At 35.3% G+C, this 20,633-nt stretch overlaps 1 protein-coding gene across 1 annotated transcript; it reads left to right on the top strand.

Moving 5' to 3' along the window:
- The first annotated feature begins 2,819 nt into the window (after nucleotides 1–2,819).
- Nucleotides 2,820–11,530, top strand: LOC100889683. The gene is made up of 4 exons (XM_003728004.3): nucleotides 2,820–3,291; nucleotides 4,129–5,044; nucleotides 8,801–8,902; nucleotides 9,510–11,530. Exons 2-4 carry the CDS (start codon nucleotides 4,414–4,416, stop codon nucleotides 11,054–11,056), a joined length of 2,280 nt encoding a protein of 759 aa, XP_003728052.2. The 5' UTR covers nucleotides 2,820–3,291; nucleotides 4,129–4,413; the 3' UTR covers nucleotides 11,057–11,530.
- The last annotated feature ends 9,103 nt before the right edge of the window (nucleotides 11,531–20,633 follow it).

Raw genomic sequence — 20,633 nt, 5'->3', positions numbered from 1 at the left:
ATCTATTAGGAATAAATCATTGTCAAAATTATTCCATAAATTGGGGTAAAAATAATTATTCCACCCTTATGACCAACAGTGTATTTGCAATCAATAAAAAAAATTAATTGCACGGCTTTCGATTTAAATATAGCTCTTTGAATCTATCAACATTGCTATTATTTTACATTGTGACATGATTGTGAAAATAAAATTAAAAAACTATTTTCTTGTAGATTGGTGTTATTATGGTTTTTCACCAGTCACCCGGGAAGGTTTCTTCCCGCCATATTTTGTAGCACAATATGTGGAGTATGATGATTCCTGTTGACCCAGCAGCTTTGAATTCCTCTCCTGTGATGCTGTCAAATCCAGGTGCTTTCTCTTCTGCGAGTTTCCGGACAGCGAATTCTACTTCATCTCGCAGAATGTCTGGAACTGGATCGAGGCTGGCCATCTGAGATATGTTAGTAGCTTCTCCATTTGTTTGCTTCTGAATAGGTAATGCACCATTATTCTACTTTTCCTGACTGTGAATCCCGAACTTAAACATTCCATTCTAAAACTTCCTGTTCTATCCTCTCATTCTTCTTCTGACTCTAATTCTTTACCTTCTCTTCCTATATTTTTCTTTTTTCTTACATCCATCATCCATATCATTTCACTGATTTTGTCTGTATACTTTGCTACATTTCATCCTAGCTTTTTCCTCCCTTTTTTAATAATTAGTTTACTTCTACCTGATTATGAATGAAACTAGGTCAAAAGGATTTTGGGGAACTTACACTCTACAAGCTATGCTTTTTATTAGGTCCCTTAGTGTAAATGCAATGCAAACTCAAGCTGTGTAGATGTCTTTATTGTTCATGAATATCACTTTTGTTAATATGCTATGTTTTGTTAATGTATCGTTTTTCATGTGAAATAAATGAAACTAAACTGCAATATAATAAGAAGTACATCCGTACTTAAGTATGATATTGGACTGATTTTTCGAAATTGGCCCGTGGATATCGCGCAGTTATTTATCTGACAGGGTTAACCTATCACATGAATCGACATATAAAGATATGAATATATAAATACATAAATGACTATTCAAATGGCTAATGAAATAAGTTTAAATATGAATATAAATATAAATATGAATATAAATACATAGATATAAATATGAATATTTTAAGATATATATAAATATAAGCATAAGTATAAATTTAGATATAAATACAAATATAAATATAAAGATAGAGACGAATATAAATATAAAGATGAAGATAAAGATAAAGATGAATATAGATATAAAATCAAATATATCCATAGTTATAACCCCAAATGGTACATTAATCGGACATCATAAAAACTGGTAAAGTACCCTAACCCTAACCCTAAATCCAAAACAATATTACTAATTAAACTAATAACTAATGATTAAACCTATTGTTTTTGGGAGGCCTTTAAGTTTCCTCTGTCTGCAAACGTACGTAGAGGACATTACTTTTTTTTCAATCGTTAACAGGACACGAAAAATGTCCTGCTAATGACTATGTCTACTTAATGACTCATTTTTCACTAAATCATTTCTAATGACGCTGTTATGTGTATATAAATATGAATATAAACATAAATATAAAAATAGATATAGACATGGAAAATCAATATAAGCATTAACATCAATGTAAATATAAATAGAAACATAAAAATATAAATTTAACTATAAGTACGAATATAAATGAATAACAAACGGGACCTTTAAACATGAAACACAACAAAACGATCACATTCTCATACTCAACTTCCTCGACTTGACGTCACATAGCAAACCTGTTTTCCCGTCTCATACAGGGACCCCGGGGAATCCCCTCAAAATGACATTTTTATTGATTTTCCTCGAAAAGAATCCGCTGTGATAATTCCACTTTATAGCACATTACTCCAACGGATCTTCGACAGGTGGCTCATGAATGTAGCCTTGATTTCATGCTAGTATGTATACGATCAGACTGACCTTTTTTTTTTTTGAAGTTCATGGCTGTTTAGGAGTGGTGTTATTGCCCTCATATTCACACTTGCCAACTCTTCAAGAAAGATAACAGTGGGTGCTCTTGCACGAGGTAGGCGGTGGGCATCGCCAACCCTTTTGATTTGGAATAGAATAACCGAATTAGCTTTTAAATTCACCAAAATTATTCCAATAAGCAAAAGAGAAGTGTGTTCGGTTCAATCTGTTTAACCGCTGGTCATAGAGGTTCCTGTTTCTGCAAGATAAGAATATTGGTTTTAAATAAAAGCTTTAAAACATTTTTTTTTAAATAGACCTCCAAAAGCAATGTCTGCTCGGGAAGTTTCTGCCCCCTACCGATATATACATTTCTTTCTCGATGTGCACTCCATGAATATCAAATGTCATGATTGCATTACCCGTTCGCATGTTTTAGACATACCTACGAATGGATGTATGTTATGGATATAGCCCAGATGTACAGTATATTACATGCATACTGACAGAAATATAGATATACTCATGGATAAAGACAAAAAAAGATAAATGTGCATTTGCATATTGTGTTTCTTTTCCTTGTTATCGTATGTAATCCAAATTTACCATTGCATAATTGTTCATATTTGTATGTTTTAATACCATGACCAAGATGGAAAACAAATATAATTCTGAACCTTTGTATCCAGCATAGATATATTTGAATGAACAAATAAAGACATAAATGAATGTTAATCTGTGCTAATTAACCTTCATGGGCCTCGAACTAATACCATCATTTATTCATGACACTTTTTAATCTTTCATTTGAAAGAACAAGAACAAGGTATCTACCAAACGAAAACAATGGTGATTATATGATGAACATAAAACAAGCCTTTAATGCGTGGTATAGCCTTCAGAACTATGGATAAGATTGGCTAAAATATGCAGGTACCTTGTATCGTATTGAGCCTTCTTCAATTTGTATTAATGATAGTTAGACTAAAACATGCTGGTTGGTTTGTCTGCCCATATTAACCATCACCTACACTACAATACGAAGCAACGCTCACTGATGATTCGGAATATCTATTTAAGTGATTAGCTGACATTTTCTATAGCAAGTCACCTTATTCCTATTGTCAGTCTGGAAAGCCATTTGTATTATAAAAGTATAAAAAGAATAAAAATCTACAAAGCATGGTTGACATCTTCAGTTTATCGCGATAAGTCGTGTGGAAATTGTGAGAAAAGTTGGTGTAATGTCGCAATATTTGGAACTGGTATATTTTGGGCTGTCCGTTGGCGTAATGCGATACATCAATGGATGAACGGTGAGTAGATTTCATCAAACTATCCTATTGATTTGATTAAAGAAATATATGCAAATTGCCATTAACACCTCGTATAAAATAAAAAAAAAACACTTATTATCATAGTTGTTATCAAGATCATTATTATTATTACGTTCACCACCATCTACATCATCATCTTAACATTGTATATTATATTGTGTTGTATTACACGTATAACGTCAACTTTAATGCCCATCTTAAACGTCATAAGCGACAGAGTATTACTAAGTTTGAAATATATTTTATAAGTGTATTTATATATATATATATATATATATATATATCTAGTATAGTGCTTAGAGACTTTGGTGGAAAGCGCTTTATAAGCACTGTTTGTATTACTATTATTGTTATTATTATTATTATATTAACAAAGGAATAATATTTTGTAAGCAAATTATTCATTTAGCTACACACACATCTTAAAATGCTAAGATATCAACACAATATGTTGGATGAGGTCTGTGTAAATCTAAACGTTTTCAAAATCATTCCTTGTTGATTATAACATCCAGATAAATCTAAGATATCTAGTTATATTCTACGCAACGTCCACCCTACCAGGCTTTTATTTTGTGTACAATTATATATATCTTACTCTATGTAAAAAAAATTGTTCCTCAGCCAAACCAAACTTGAAATTCCTTAGGCTATCGAAAACTCAACGAGATATTGTGACGTTTGTACTTATTTTGAGTGAAAGCACATTCGATGAGGAACATCTTGTTTAAAGTCTTAACAAAAAAATATTTCCTTCAATATTCTTTATTAAGTTATGAGCTGTAACTAACATTGACGTTGTTTTATATTTCACAGGGTCCAAGGAGTAAAAAAAGATCGACTGATCCTTTAATTGGGAATTTAACAGCATACGGAGTGTCGCAACCACATTTGGAATAAACGTGATATAATGATCACAACTGGCAACATGGCGGGAATGCTATCTGAAAAATTGCAATAAATTTAAAGATGTGGACTTTATCTAATAAGTACCTTCTCTCTGCCAGGAACTATATTTGACCTTAATTATTCAATATCCTCAAATGGATTCTGTTTTCAGTATGGAATCCCAAGAAAATACAACATAGGACCTTCCTATTGATGAACTCATCTAAAAAAGGACTAGTTCCTGATCTCAAGATGTCAGTTTTTGGTACTATGCAACTGAAGGAGAGGAGTAAAAGATACAAGTCAGATCCTGGACCGGCCGACATATCCAAATTCATCACTCTACATCCCCGTTTGCTTGCACCACTTTCAAAGAAGTTTGGGGAAATCCAGACCGCACAAGACATGTTGGAACCTGATGTCCTTGAGGTCAAAGGGCTATCAAATGTTAAACTATCATGTTCGTCAAGAGAACTCCCTAAAATGTCCAGACGTAGGAGAAAACTAAAGCTCGGTAAAAAGCTTCTGCAACTGCTGTCGTCGCCTTTTGGGCTTTTCTTGCTTCTCCTTGTGTACATGGCCCTTGGTGCGCTTATGTTCATGTACGTTGAAACGGCTTCAGCTCAGGCCATGCACATGAAACTGGACGAGACCAGGATGGAATTCGCCCAAATCCTGGTCCTAAACGAGAGCTGTCACCAAGACGTAGAGTGTGTCTTCACGTGGCTCATGGGGTGGGAGGAGCAATTGTGGAAATTTCCGATAGGAATTCTCGATGAATCAATTAAGTTATGGTCCTTCGAAAATGCCTTTCATTTGTGTTTCTCTATCGTCACTACAATAGGTATGGGATACATTTTTTGTGTATTGGTGGGCATAAGGGCGGCATTGGGGGACCACATCGCCACCCTACCCCCCCCCCCCTCCTCTAAACCCTAATTTGGCATTCCTTACGCATACACACACACACATATAAAATGAATATACATGTATACACAATATTTATGTTATTGCCCACCCCCCCCCCCCCCTCCTTTCCGCGGTCAATTAACCCTGGATCCGCCACTATTTACTGTATTGCAAAATTCATTGGGGCTCATTGAAAGTGCTAACTAGAACAAGAGTAAAATTATTATTTTTAGAAGATGAGTTGATGAGTTGTTAAAACTTTTTAAGTCAACTTCCACACGGGTAAGAATACATTTTCTTCATCTTCCCCTTCCAGATTAGGATATTGGATCCAGGTAAGAATCAATAATGTTGGAGTCAACTGCACCCTAAAGCAATATAATATCAGCACCACTTGGGTGTGAATTTGACCGGTTTGAGCTTCTACTCTCTAAAATCTCAATTTAAAAAGATAAACGAAAATATTCAAAAATAATAGTAATACCAATAATAGTACTAAATGAATAAATTAAAAAAACAAAAATGAATAAATAGATAGGATAAAGTTGCAAATTCAAACTATTTGATGTTCAGATTGTCTATTTTGTTTCAGATAAGATGCTATCGTTTAGGGTGCACATTTGGCCCTTTACTTTATCAGCTTTAAGGACATAACCTCCATGACTAATCATGGGTATTCCTATTCCAAACACCAAATACCCTTATAACAGATAAACACGAACTGTGCCTTTCGAGGGAAGGACATACCTCATTTCTTAATCTGTTTAGGGCCCCGTCCCTATGAGTAAATCTCATTGTAGTGTAATCGCTACAATATTATGATCAGGGAGCTCATTCTGTGAATACAATAAGTGGAACCTGCTGAATAAGATTATAATCCCGGGTTTAGCCGAGTAAAAATGATCTAGGTGCTGAATCATGCATTCAAGGAACATCCTCTAACCGTCTACCCATTTACTTCACTTGGGTCGATAGTATACAAATATACACTGCCTTGAGAGGTTCTGGTTAAAACTATGCGCAAGAGGTGACTCCAATAGCACTATTTGCTGAGGGGCGCAGGCCCAAAGCAAATGGTACTTTTGGGGTCACCGAGGCCCATAGTTTAACCAGTACCTCGAATACAAGGCATGGTATATTTGTTGTATATCCTGCATCAAAAATTTATTTAAAACAAAACAAAAAACATTTTTGGGAGAAAAAAAATTTAGAAAAAAAAAATGTCAATTTGTTTTGTTTTCATTCAATTAAGATTTGAAGAAAAAAAATTGATTCAATTCAAAAAAAGAATTCACATTTTTTTTTTTCAACTCCCAAATAGTAAACCAAAATAGTACTCTTATATAGTACTTTTAAAAAATAGGTCAAATATTTCTGGTCATGTGACGAGCTATCAACCAATCAAAAGCCAACAAATTTTTGATGCAGGATATAATTTCAAATAGTCTGCCAAAGGTCAATATGTACTCGCATAACATAATTACCCGCTCTTGACATGCATATCGATGGCACGACACATGTTTCATATAGCCAAAATAAGTGCCATATAGGCCAAGATAGGATATACATTTAAGAGTGACTAAAGTTGCTGGCATAAACATGTAGCTCTTACGTGAGCACCGTGAAAATAATCTGTGAAATTAAGACCGACATAATGCTTCTTTCAAGGCATATTCGTAATCACTTAATACGGTTATAAAATAAGAGTTATCATGCAAATATCATTCAAGGTAGATTGAAATATTTTTGTATCATAAACTTAAAGGAGAAGTCCACCCTGATATTGAGTCGGTTTACATTTAGACTACCCCCTTTACAATACAAACTATTTTTTGATGCGCCTTGAGCACCCTCTGGGTGGATATGTTGCGGGTTATAAATGTCTTTATTATTATTATTAGAAGCATAGGAATTAGTGGGAACATTTAAGATACGATCAATCAAACACAAATTGGCAACTATTTGATGTATTTTGCGAGCTCCCCTCTCATTTGTCCTGTATCCAAAAAAAACTTCAAAAATGTGTATTTTCCATTAAGAGAATTTGTAGTCATACACTTACCCTAAATGTAATTATTGTAAATGTGTCTTTATAACTCCCCTGTATGAAATACATCTATTCCGTCATCAATAACTAAGACAATTAAAGTTTATGAAATTTCATGTACAGAGCGAATTGGAGAGGAGTTCGCAACATAAGTTACAGGGTTGCCAATTTGTCTTTCACTGACAACTTCAAAAATTAATCCTAACTTTCTTATTTTTGAAGATTTCCAACCTTATTGGTATCAGTGTAATATAATATCCTTTCATTTACATGAAGTCAAATCGACATATTAAGGATTCAAATCTTACGTGAGACCAATATCCATTGAAAATCTGTCTCTAAATCTACATTTAGACTGTTGATTCGGATGTATAGAAGTGGATATCATTCGTTAGATAGAAATATTTTCAGGTACGGTATAGTATACCCTCATTGAATTAAAAGTACTATCAGCAGATAAATGCTCCGTTTTTTGACTGATGAACTTTCAGGAATAGCATATATAGGGCTGATTTTTAATGAGTTAACATTTAGCATGCCAAAGGGTTTTTTTGCAAGGCCCCACCCCCTTTTTATCCGAAAGATCTAACAGCTAATAGTTTTCAATGAATGGTGCTGGTACTATACAGGTCAAACTCTCATCGATCGCAAAATGTTTTTAGAAATAGTGTTAGACTTTCCTTTTTTCACAGCAAATTTCAGTGACAAGAAAACCGTGATAACCTGTACTTTTTGGCAACTATTTAGTGAACAGACCTCTAGTAGGGTTTGACCCCTTACCATGCCTGTCCATCTTTCGTCAATTATTGACGAATTTTTAACAGTTTTATAACACAGTCACGTTGTAAGACCGACATCAGATCGACTGCACACATGTCAATAAGACCGAACAAATTATTGCAATATCGCTAATGGCTAAATTTTGTCTTTTTCGGTCATTTTCCCGCCCCCCCCCCCCACTCAGTGTTATTTAGGGTACGCGTATGCTTGTTCCCTCTTTTTGAAAGCACCCCCTATCTGAGGACTGTCAACATTTCCGAACTCCCTTTTCGCGGGCTTTTCGCGGGCTTTTCCTACCTTGGAGACCCCCCCCCCCCCTAAATCCGGAAAAATGCTCAATGTACCCCCCTAAATTTGGAATAATTTCTCAGGATTCTAAAGAGATGAGAGAAAAAGGAAAAAACCTCCCCTTTTAAGAGATCTCCCGGTGAAAAGTCAAATACACCCCCCCCCCCCTTTTTTTTTTTTTTTTTTACATTTCTCGGGTCGGACTTTGTCGAACGAAAAGTACCCCTTTACCGGACATTTTGGTTACACGCATGGGGTCCGTCCGTTCTCGGCGTGAGGGGGGGGGGGGGGGGGGGGGGTGCGGGCATCAGACCGACTGCACACAATTTATTGCAATATCGCTAATGGCTAAATTTTGTCTTTTTTCGATCATTTTGGGGATTAGTTTGGGGGTATGAATAGTGTATTACGTGTGGGGTTTCTTGTTGTTCCAATGGCTGCCAAGTAGATTCATAAAACGCATACAGTATCATTCTTATCGTAATTTGAATAATGGTTAGCCATTTCGTAGACTTCGTAGTTCACCGAAAATATAATCTTTAAGTATCATTTTGGTGTTTTTGCATTTATTCACAGGTTATGGTAATATTACACCAATCACCAAACTTGGGCACATTCTTGTTATCGTATATGCAACCTTTGGAATACCAATCATGCTCCTTTTCGTTTCTGACATCGGTAAGTTTGATTTGGTAATTTGGATATATTACCATGTACATTATGGTAATAATAATGAAAATAATGATAACAATAATAATGATAGTAATAAAAATAATAAAATGACACAAATATTTATAATATTAACAAACAGAAGAAGAAGAAGATGAAGAAGACGAACAGGAGAATGGGAAGAAGGGGGGAAGAAAAGTGCGAGATAAAGAGAATGTGTGAGTGGTTGAGAATATTTTTCTCTTCATCGTATGATGTCTACCAAACTCCGATTTTGTTTAAATTTGTGAAATGTTTATGCTATTACACTTAATGCGGAATGAAACACAGAAATATTGGGCAAGGAAAATGTGTTTTCAAAAGGCATTTCCATTAAGTTAAAATTATGTCATTAACAGAAAAGGGGAGTTATGAGACTTTGATTAGGGTATTGAGAGATTGTATACGGCACACATAGCGGCCCGAAATACATTTCACCTTCTGTCTGGCGAGGATTCCAACCGGCCTCGATCTGCCCCCAAACGTTTGTTAATATATCTCTCTGTGTCACTCTCTGTCTCTCTTAAACAACCAGATAACTCTTTTTGTTGTTGTTGTATATTTTGTTTGAATTCAGGAACGGTGACAGCACAATGGGTTAAACGTTTCGTCTTGTTGTACCGTTCCAAACGAAGATCAACTTTGGAAGCACGACGAGTGACGAAACAACAGTCGACAGCAGTTCCTAATACCATGGCAACCGAAGCAAGTACGACGAAAGTTGGCGGGGATATTAAGGAGGAAATAGGCATGACTGCTAGAATAAAACCCGAGTTTGATTTCAAAGGTTCGCCTAATATTGATATTAAATTTGATGAACAGAATAAAACCTCGCACAGTGGGAGTAATAGGGACAAGGGGACACCACACGAAATATACAACGGAGAGATACATGACAAGATGAAAGATACAATTTTTAATGATGTGAATGATAAATATACACTCCAAGGTAACACGGTAGCGAAACCTAGAATTCCAGTGATAAGCATTGATTCGGACACCGATAATGAATCCGACATTGAGGAAATCATCGGCGAAATCATTAGAGATGATACCGATATTTATGATACGGCCGAGATCGCCATACACGCAGCTTGGGACGAGAGCGAGTCCGAGGACAATATCGATGTCAACGACGTCGATAGGTCGACACATCAACGACGATATCGAAGAGATGTATTGCAGAAAGAGGTTCATTTTCCTGCTACGACGGAAGTTATAGTTGAAACGAGAGGCAAGTCGAGATATCTTAGATCGTTTAGTGAGCCAGTGCTGGAAACGACGCTGAAAGAAACGCCGTCTTCCAGTCAAAGAAATGATGTTAATAAGCACAAGGGAACAAAATCTAAAGAGCCTTTTGATCCATCAGCTAATCGAAATGGGAATGCAGTATCAAAAGATATTCCGAGGACATTAAGTGACTACCCCTCAGAAGATGAAACCAAAGATTCCAACATGGCGGATTCTGACATCATTTCTAACCGAACTCAATCTTTCATCGAAGCAACAAACGCCGAGAAAGACAAGAGCCAGCAAAAACACACGAGTCACGAAAATACTCAGGAAATCACCTCAAATGGGGGAGTTAAGTCTTCCGAAAAACGTCGTGTTTCTCATGTTTTGTTTCAAGAAGAGTCGCCTTCGCCAGGAAATATTGATAAAGAAGTGAATGATATCTCCTTCCCGTGGTGGATGGCGTTTCTTCTTCTCTTTGTATACCTCATCATAGGAATGTTCATGTTTCATTTCGCAATCAAATGGAATTATTTAGATTCATTTTATTATTCCTTCGTGTCGCTAAGTACGATAGGTTTTGGCGATCTCTATTACCAACCCAGTGCGCACCCTGGTTCCATATATTACACATTTATATACTGTTTTGTGGGTTTCTGCTATACATCTATGTGTATGAGTTTGAGTTCGAGGGAACTCTTGCGCATTGCGCGTCGCGTCGCGTGGAAGATTGGCTATTACAGGAGCAGACGGTGGAAGAGGGATTTTCGCCTCTTTTGGAAGGCGCGTAGACTGAGGGCTCCGAGACGTGCTGGAAGATGGTCGGATCGGCGGAGGAAACCGCTCAGAGTTCAGCGAATCGTTTCGGAATCTCCTGGAGCATTCCCCTGATCAATTTGATGTAAAACCACCTAAGTTATCTTCTACAACAAATAATATAGAGCCTATTGCTGTGATTACTCTTTTAGTATTAGAATTGGAAATCGATGTTGAAATTGACAACATTTTAAGATTTGTGAGGTCGCAGTGCGAACAACCACATGTTATAAAAAGGAAAACACACAATTCTGGTGGCATGGGATTTAAGCACAATCTTATCATGAAAGATTAAAAAGATATTTAATAAGAAACATAATTATACCAACTTTAAATGCGAGGGAGCGTAGCGAACGAGCTTTGGGCGAAATTTATGGAAAAATTGCTCTTAGTTGCTTTAAATTATGAACACATTTTATGGGGGAAGAAAAAAGGGGCACATATCCAAAAGGAAAATGACACTTATAGAAGGGGCACCTTTCCTATGTAAAAAAGGGACAATTTTTGCCTGACTAAAAATTTGGGAATTTGTCATTTACCAACAAACGCATAAAAATTTACAAGAAAGTAAAGAAAAAACCTGTAAAATCATGTCATTTCAGCAACGTTTGTAAATCACTGGTATCGAATAAGAAATAAACCACGTTTGCATTTTATTTTAGGGGCAACTACCCCTTGGCCCCCTATCAGTACGCCAGTGAGTGGAAGGAAGAGCGTTGCTCTTTTTTTTTTTTTTTTTACAGCAATTGTTTGATACAGGGCTTGACCTTTAATATTTATTTCTTTTAGTTTCGAGGGCGGTAATTTATGATAAGGTATATTTTTAATCTCAAGTCGTTATGAATCGATGCCCTGTTGGAGACTGCTTGCAAATAATCATACGAATTTTCATGAAAGGGGAATTCACACAAGGTAACTATATTAACTAGGGGTGTTTCACAAAGATCCTAAGTTGACTTATACATCATGGAGAGCCATTTGTAGCCTTCAAACAAAATATATTCAAAAGATAAAATTCAAATATGTTAGAATTTTCACGAACATGAAATCCCCTTGATCATACTGTGTATGATTTGAATCAACATTTTATGCCTTTTGAAATAACTTTTACAACATATTTTCAAATATGCTAACGGCTTTCCATAACTATTTAAGGGATAGTTGAGTTCTGTTTTCAGACCGCCAATGCCTTCAAAGTGCATGGTTATCGTTCTTATTCTTATCTATGACATTTCTAGTGCCCTATAAGAACCTAAAATTGTTATGAAGGTAATTTTAGACCCCAAAATGTGTGAAATTTAGCCAATACGATCATACCAATACGGTGACCGCTAATTAATTATTTCATTAAAAATGACAATACATGGGCGGGCTGGTTGTGCGTAATATAACCAACACGAAAATGCCAACAAAAAAGGCAACATCGGCATTGGCATTCTGGTGGTACACAAGTATTAGAAATCGTCATAATTATTTATGGATATTTCAGCCGTCTCTGAACCAAAATTGATCAAACAAAGATGATTTTGACATTTAAATTGTTTGTTCTTTCAAATTTGACACTCAGTTTTTCATTATCTCACCCAAAAAAAATTGTGTAGCGCCCTCTGTAACAAAACTCAACTATCCCTTTAAGTCCAACTTAGAGATAAGTTTAACTTAGGATCTTTGTGAAGATTTGATCGGCGTAATCATGAACGAAAAAGCATAATGCTGTCATTCTGCAAGAAATCGAAATATCGTGTGTTTGTTCGAGGAAAGATGATGTTTTCAAAATATTATAGTCTTTGGACGATTCGCTGTATTAAAACAAATATTTCTCACAAAGTTAAAGGACCCGTCTTGCTCGTTCTATAGGTGGCACAGCGCTGGCTCAGCCATGTAATGGTTTGACATTGCGTGTATGTCATATGGCATCGGTCTTGCGATAGGGTGATTATGCTTTGGAAGAAAGCTAGAATGAGGAGAGAGAGTGTGCAATGGGGTTGTATTATCTTCTCTTCTTTTCCCCGTTGATAGCTCACCCTCCCTTTTTATCCCTTTTTATCGTTTGGTTTATCGAGTGACCTTTTGTTTGACGAGAGAGCCCAACGGGCTTGAGCTCCTTTACTTAAAGGGCAAGTCCGGCCCATTTGCAAGTTGATTTGAATAAACCAACTGCAAACATCATTGACTCGCTCATTTGAATTAAGCCTATGTGATCACTGTTTCATTATGTGAAACTTTACAATCTTATCCTTCATAATTTTTTATCCAATTTCGGCGAAACTTTCACCGGTTTTTTGTCGTTGATTTTTCTCTATTTATTTCATTCAACCTGCAAATGGGTCGGACTTCCGCTTTAAGCAGACCCCTTGTAGGCTCGTCACGTGCTTCCTCTTGGTCTGCTTGTTTTAACTGTCAATGACAAATACGAGTTAATGTCCTTTTTACTCTGTACAGACACTGTATTAAAAATAAGTAATATAATTATGCGTGATGTACGAGGCTATTAGCATGATTACAGACGCTTTTTATACTGGTACCACTAGAAATACAAGGACGCCTATTGCTGATTATATTCTTGTTTGAACTAAATTATTGTCAAAGTGGGGGGACCTTTGCCCATACAGGGCCTCCGCTGTAATACAGTGCGTCCCAGAAAAAAACGAAACCGAGAAGTATCGATGTTCTATCATAACTTAATCAAAACTATAATTAATGAATGATACATATTTGGAAAGCTTAGAGTCTCCTCTTTCATGTGATGCTACTCAGATAATGCATATTTCACGCATGAGTGATTAAAAGCAATTTGTAGGAAGGAAACCAAAAAGACATTTGGCGGGCGGTATCTGAATTTCGAAGAAAAAAAAATCTCATTTCTAGAAGGTTGAGTTTCTGCCCTTTCATATGATACCTCAATCAAGAAAAATGAGCCAGGAATAACAAAGTTATGTTTGTTTAAAGTAGTGCTTGCATTTCCATAATTTTATTAAACGAATTCGTTTTCACTGGCTGCCTGCCGTATCAATAAACGAAATTAACAAAAGACTTAACTCCGTTTCGTTGACAATCAGCCGTAGACGAGAGTCTTCATGCATGGCTGATTGTCAACGAAAAGGAGTTAAGTCTTTTGTCAAATCTGCTTTTTGCTACGGCAGGCACCCAGTGAAAACGAATTCGTTTGTTAAAATTATGAAAATGTAAGGGCTACTTTAAACAAACAGAACTTTGTTATTCCTGGCTCATTTTTCTTGATTGAGGTATCATTATGAAAGAACAGAAAACGAACTTTCTAGAAATATGAATTTTTCTTTGAAATTCAGATACCGCCCGCCAAATCACTTTTTGGTTTCCTTCTTTCAAATTGTTTTTAATCACTCATGCGTGAAATATGCATCATCTGAGTAGCATCAACTGAAGGAGGAGACTCTAAGCTTTCCAAATATGTATCATTCATTAATTATGGTTGTGATTAAGTTATGATAAAACATCGATACTTCTCGGTTTCGTTTTTTCTGGGACGCACTGTACATGTCAATAAATTGAAGTGTTTAAATATAATCTTAAAACGTATCTGTTTAATTTGGCATATAAGTAATCGTTCTGTCTTTTTGGTATATTCTATTTTACTTCCGTTCTTTTGTTTATAATGCAGATGCTTTAATGTGATCTCTTGTTTCATAAGTATGCTTTAAAGTAGAAGTTCACCCTGATTTAAATTGGTTTTAATAGAAGCAACAAAATTAGAGAAACAATTCAGTGAAAGTTTGAGAAAATTCGGACAACAAATAAGAAAGTTGTGAATCTTTCGAAATCATGAAAATCCTGGAATCTTTAAGACAAATTGGCAATGCGGTCAGACATCTGAAGGACAGAGTTACCCAAAATCTCAATTTCTCTGAATGTTAATGGAATCGTAGGCCTATCTTATATGGTGGTACTGGTGCATGAAAGAACAGGTTATCCGTGATATATGATCGATACAGGCATGACGAAAATATGTCTTTCGATCAAAATGGAATTTAATGACATTTCTTATATTCAACAAGGGATGTATTGTGAGAGGGGGACATCATATTTAGAGATTTGAAGTATTTCATGAAAAGTTATGGATTTTTAAAATCCATAATTTTCTTTTTTTATTGTCCGACTTTCCTCAAACTCTCACTGATCTGTTCTTCTCATTTTTCTCCTTATATTAAAACAAACTTCTTATCAGGGTGGACTTCCCCTTCCAGTATTTGATTGATTGATTGATTGATTGATTGATTGATTGATTGATTGAATGATTGATTGATTGATTGGTTGATTTGATTGATTGATTGATTGATTTATTGATTGATTGATTGATTGATTTTATTTCCAGGCAAGAAGATAACATACAAAGCATCACAAGGTTGACAAAATGATATGACATTAACATAATGAGGATCACCTAAAAGAATTTTAAAATTCTGTCGAGAGGCTCTCCACATTGGCTGGTGCATACATAAAACAAAATTTAAAGATAAGGTCAACATAATTTATAAATGAATGTGTAACTAAAATTAACCCTCATATTATTCACATGTGAGGGAGATAGGAAGCAAATACTTTTATGTCGTACAATAATTAAAAAAAAAAATTGTAAGTGGATTCGGCGGCATACAATTTCACGTGTTATTAATATATTATTAAAGATTTCACAGTGTGTCAGGAAATATATGTACTATCTAATTACAGAATTTTTAACTGCCAATGTTATTTAATATTTTGAACGCATGGTTGGTTATGAATTATTTTGTATACGAGGTATTAGACATTAACTGTACTACTTTGTTTGATAATAACTCAATAGTTACAACTCATATCAAATTAGAGTTGTTATATGACAATATTGGTGTAATTTTTTCTTTTCGCAAGCTTCTAGACAGTTTTATAATTGTATCCTCAAAATTACCTTTTGAATTGACAAATGACAAATTGAAACCAGATCAATTGTATTTACCAGTAATCACTTTGGAGGAAAATACAAAGGCCTATTTAATTATCCATGGAGCATTTAATAAAGTTAATGCTGGGAAGTTCTCGTTAGAGTAATGCCCATCAGTTACGTGTCATTTGCGCCGACATTTTGCTTGCCAGACTCAATTATGTTAATTTGAAATAATTTCTTATAGCCACAAATTTTGGAAAATATCTGCAATGAAATGGTTCTAAATTTAATTTCATATCTTTTAAATGATGGTTAAAATCTTTGTCACTCATTTTCAATTTGTCATTTCAGAAAGATGTTCGTGGAAAATCAGTATTTCTTGAACTTGGTTGCTTATTAGGTAGGCCTTGTCTGGTCGATTGGTTACTGTCTAATTATCGCTGGTTAATCTTTTCTGGAACACATTCTGTTCTCAGAAATGTACAGTGAATGTCGTTCAGATTAAAAATTTAATATTATTACACTATATTATCCGTTATTATGACAATAACAAAATAGTGAATGGAAACATATATACTGAAGCTTTTTGTCTTGTAAAAAAAAGCTTCAGTATACATGACTTGATTTTGTAGTACCGGTCATTTCGGGGGAATGAAAATGTGTTTATGGACATAAGAATGTATATATTCAATGATAATAAATACTACAATGAGAAAACAAAGTCGTGTATCTGTCCACCCATTCACGTACAGGAAGAGAGGGTGTTAGTGAGAGGAGAACAACAAAGAGAGCGAAAAAGAGTGGGAGAGAAAGAGAGAAGGGTGGAAAAGAGAGACGGAGAGAAAAGTAAAGTTGTTTGATTTTCTTTGATTTTTTTTTTTTTTATGGGAGCCGATATTAGGGGCAGCCCCAGCGAATCACCTACGATTTGTATGAGAAATGAAGAAAAAAAATTGCCCAAGCAGATGTGATAGATAGCTAGATGTTCGTGATGGGGGCCAGGGATATTGTATTTATAAAACTCACCGCCCCCCCCTCCCCCAGCTGCAGCTTTCTTTTTATTAACCTAACCCAGTCATCCTAGTGCTGCATTTATATATTTATATATTTGCGTTGGTACGATGTGGTGGAAATTATAATTAAATCGGCCAGATTCTGGACTGACCGGTGTGTCGCAATGATACAAGTTTCGACCTCAGCGTGTAGTCATTCGTTTTCAGTAAGCCTCCCGATTTGTTCGCAATGTAATTTATTTCAAGTAAATATAGCTTTGCACTTGAAACTTTTGTATGAAATCTCATTATTTGATAAATAATCGCATCAAAATGAATATTTGAAGAGCTCAGTTCTAAAAGGTAATACATCCATTTTGTATCCATTTTTTGTTTGCATTAATGTGCACTTTTCAAGTAGCCTCAAAAATATATAAAAGATGGCATTTCAAAATCAATCCGGTTCAAAAGGTAAGCATACTACATCAATAGAAATGAAAAAAACATAACTTCAGGATAAATATTTGTGCAGACTTACAAATTTGGTTTTATTAGTATAATCTGTCAAAGTATTTTTTCTCGTTTTTTTCTCAGAACTTGGATTTATGGATGTACATTTAGTACCTTTTGGAACCGAGCTCTTCATTTATGACTTGCGCATGACGTATAGGTTTCTTTTGGGCCAATCAAATGCAGCGCTAGGATGGCTGGGTTAGTTTTTTTAAAAGTCGCCCCCCCCCCCCCCCCGGCTACAGTAATTTTAATTTTGCCTTTTATTTTCAAGGTCTCTAAAAAAATCCTATTGATATAATCTATGAGCGATTTCAAACTATAGGTTATGATTTTAGTAGGGTCTGGTGACAAATTTAAATGAGCGTGCAATTACTGATAATGTGAAAAAACGAAACAGAGAGTTATCATAACTTAATCACAATTTTGATTACTGGATGACACATATTTATAAAGCTTAGATCCTCTTCTTTCATTTGATGCAACTTATAATTTATTTCACGCATGAGTCATTAAAATTTGAAGAAAGGGAACCAAAAAGTCATTTGGCGAGCGGTATCTGAATTGCAAAGAAAAAAAAAATCACATTTCTAGAAAATTCAGTTTTTGCCCTTTCATATGATACCTCAATCAGGAAAAATGAGCGAGGAATAACAAAGTTCTGTTTGTTTAAAGTTATGCTTGCATTTCCATAATTTGATTTTAAAGTTCGTTTTCACTGGCCTCCTGCCGTAGCAACAAGCAGAATTGACAAAAGACTTAACCCCGTTTCGTTAAAAATCAGCCATGCATGAAGTCTTTCGTCTTTGGCTGATCTTCAACAAAACGGAGTTAAGTCTTTGGTAAATTCCGTTAGTTGCTACGGCAACCAGCCAGTGAAAACGACTTCGTTTATTAAAATTATGGGAATGCAAGCATCAATTTTGGTTTCCTTCCTTCAAATTGCTTTTAATCACGCATGCGTGAAATATGCATCATATGAGTAGCAATGAAAGAGGAGGATCTAAGCTATAAAAATATATTTCATTTATTAATTATAATTGTGATTAAGTTAGGCCTATGATTAAGCATCGATAATTCTCGGTTTCGTTTTTTTCTGGGTCGCACTGTATAGGTCAATTCTAAATATACTGCAGAATATCGTCTGCAAGTCCTAAGCCTAAGGTGGATGGAAAATCTCTCTTACTGATTAGAAAAATACGTTAGGGGCCGCCTACAAAACACCTCCTAATAACCAAGTTTATATCTGTTTCGATTATTTATGCATTAATAATTATTTATGCGAGCGCTATATCGTACAACGGAATATGCAACCATTGTACACATTAACCTAGGATTCTCAATGTGGTCGATAAATTTGGGTGTTAAAGTTTCAAAATCTACGTTTTAAAATTTGTATCGAATTCGCAAGGCAACATCCACATACACAAGCCAGTGACACAATAGCATTATAGAGTTACAAACTTGTGGTTATATGCACGTTGCATGGCCTTTTGAATCGTATCATTATCTATTGCTTTGCACGCGATACCATCTCATGTACACAAAATATACCAGCATAACATTTTACTTCTCTTGAGCTATTCACTCATAACAATTTATGACGATTGGGTCGAGATATATTTACATGTTTACAAAATCCCCGGACAAAATCATAGCTGCACGAAACTGTTTCGTTCCCGGGCTCAACAGGTCTAAGATTGTGAGGTAGTGAATATAGCTAGGCCTACTGAACGAGAGAAATGTAATGCCTGCATTACTGATTGAACCTGTTTTCTTGAAAAGCTTAACAATATTATATCCGTATATTTCTGAAAGTATTGTAAATAGATGGATTGTATTATGATGCAACGAACAATGGAATGATTTATCAGATAATTTATAGGCTATCGATCACTTTACTTCGCATTACACTCTCTCTCCTTCTCTCCCCTCTATTGTCCCTTTTACATTGCTTCTCTTCTTTCCTTCCCCTCTATGCTATCTCCCGTTTCCTCTTCACTCCCCACTCTCTCTCTCTCTCTACATATATATATATATATATATGTATATATATATATATATATATATATATATATATATATATACATCCCTTCTCTCTTTCTAACCCTTATTCCCTCCATCTAAAATTATCCTCTCTCTCTCCTTCTCTCCCCTCTATTGCCCCTTTTACATTTCTTCTCTTCTTTCCTTCCCCTCTATGCTTATCTCCCGTTTCCTCTTAACTCCCCACTCTCTTTCTCTCTCTCTCTCTCTCTACATATATATACCTCCCTTCTCTCTTTCTAACCCTTATTCCCTCCTTCTAAAATTATCCTCTCTCTCTCTCTCTCTCTCTCTCCCCCTATTTCCTACATACTTTACAACCATTTTTAAAATCAGCATTTTCCTTGAAATACAAAGGTTTGTGTAATACTTGCAGATGTTGTCTCTGTGTTTGTACTTTCATACCCCAAGAGAGGGTCACTATAGGGCAATTCCACGGTAACGGAAGGACACTCAGACAAGATTTTTGAACTTCAGGTTCATACTAAAAGAAATGTTTTATTAGTATGTATTAAACTATGGGGAACAAAATGTGTTTCAGTCAAGTGGAAAGCTTCATCAACTTCACAAAGTTTGGATAAACACTAATTAACTGGAAAAACCATGTCCATTTTTATGTCCTTCCGTTACCGAGATAATTAATATGCACATTCTTAAACTACTTAACTATAATGACAATTTTTTTGGGGGAGAATTAAAGGCACTTATATAGGTATTATATCTGTACTGTTTCACATCTTATACTAATAAAACAGTTCTTTTAGTATGAACCTGAAGTTCAAAAATCTTGTCTGAATGTCCTTCCGTTACCGTGGAATTGCCCTATAGTTAATTATTTCTGTAATAATAATAATAATAGTGAACATTTATAATGCGCCATGTCTGTCAAAAATGACACTCCTGGCGCAATTAAACTACATACATTTTACTTAATCCAGTTTCTCAACCTGTGCAGTCCTTTCTACAGAACATCAACAGCAAAGAGGACAAAACAAAACAAAAATTGATGTGTGTTTATACAATTATTAATCACCATTCCATAATGCCTTTTGGCCATTCACAAAAAGACCTTACCATCTTACAAGCACAATGCATACTTTTACAAGTGTAGTGTGTCATTAAAAACATAAAAATCACATGGATCCGAGTGCTGCAGAGTTCAAATTAGAACATTCACGGTTTAATATTAAACACATATCAAGAC

This window comes from Strongylocentrotus purpuratus, unplaced genomic scaffold (assembly GCF_000002235.5).
Source record: "Strongylocentrotus purpuratus isolate Spur 01 unplaced genomic scaffold, Spur_5.0 spur5_scaffold_10, whole genome shotgun sequence".
NCBI classification, from domain to species: domain Eukaryota; kingdom Metazoa; phylum Echinodermata; class Echinoidea; order Camarodonta; family Strongylocentrotidae; genus Strongylocentrotus; species Strongylocentrotus purpuratus.
Note: the sequence above shows the minus strand (reverse complement) of the source record. Positions and strands in the feature narration are given on the sequence as shown.

What these genes read in the sequence shown, in the direction of transcription:
- LOC100889683 (XM_003728004.3), top strand. Translation starts at nt 4,414, where the DNA reads ATGAACTCATCTAAAAAAGGACTAGTTCCTGATCTCAAGATGTCAGTT. An exon ending in CTCTATCGTCACTACAATAG is followed by an intron (nt 5,045 to 8,800) that starts GTATGGGATACA and finishes ATTTATTCACAG; the next exon opens with GTTATGGTAATATTACACCA. An exon ending in CCTTTTCGTTTCTGACATCG is followed by an intron (nt 8,903 to 9,509) that starts GTAAGTTTGATT and finishes GTTTGAATTCAG; the next exon opens with GAACGGTGACAGCACAATGG.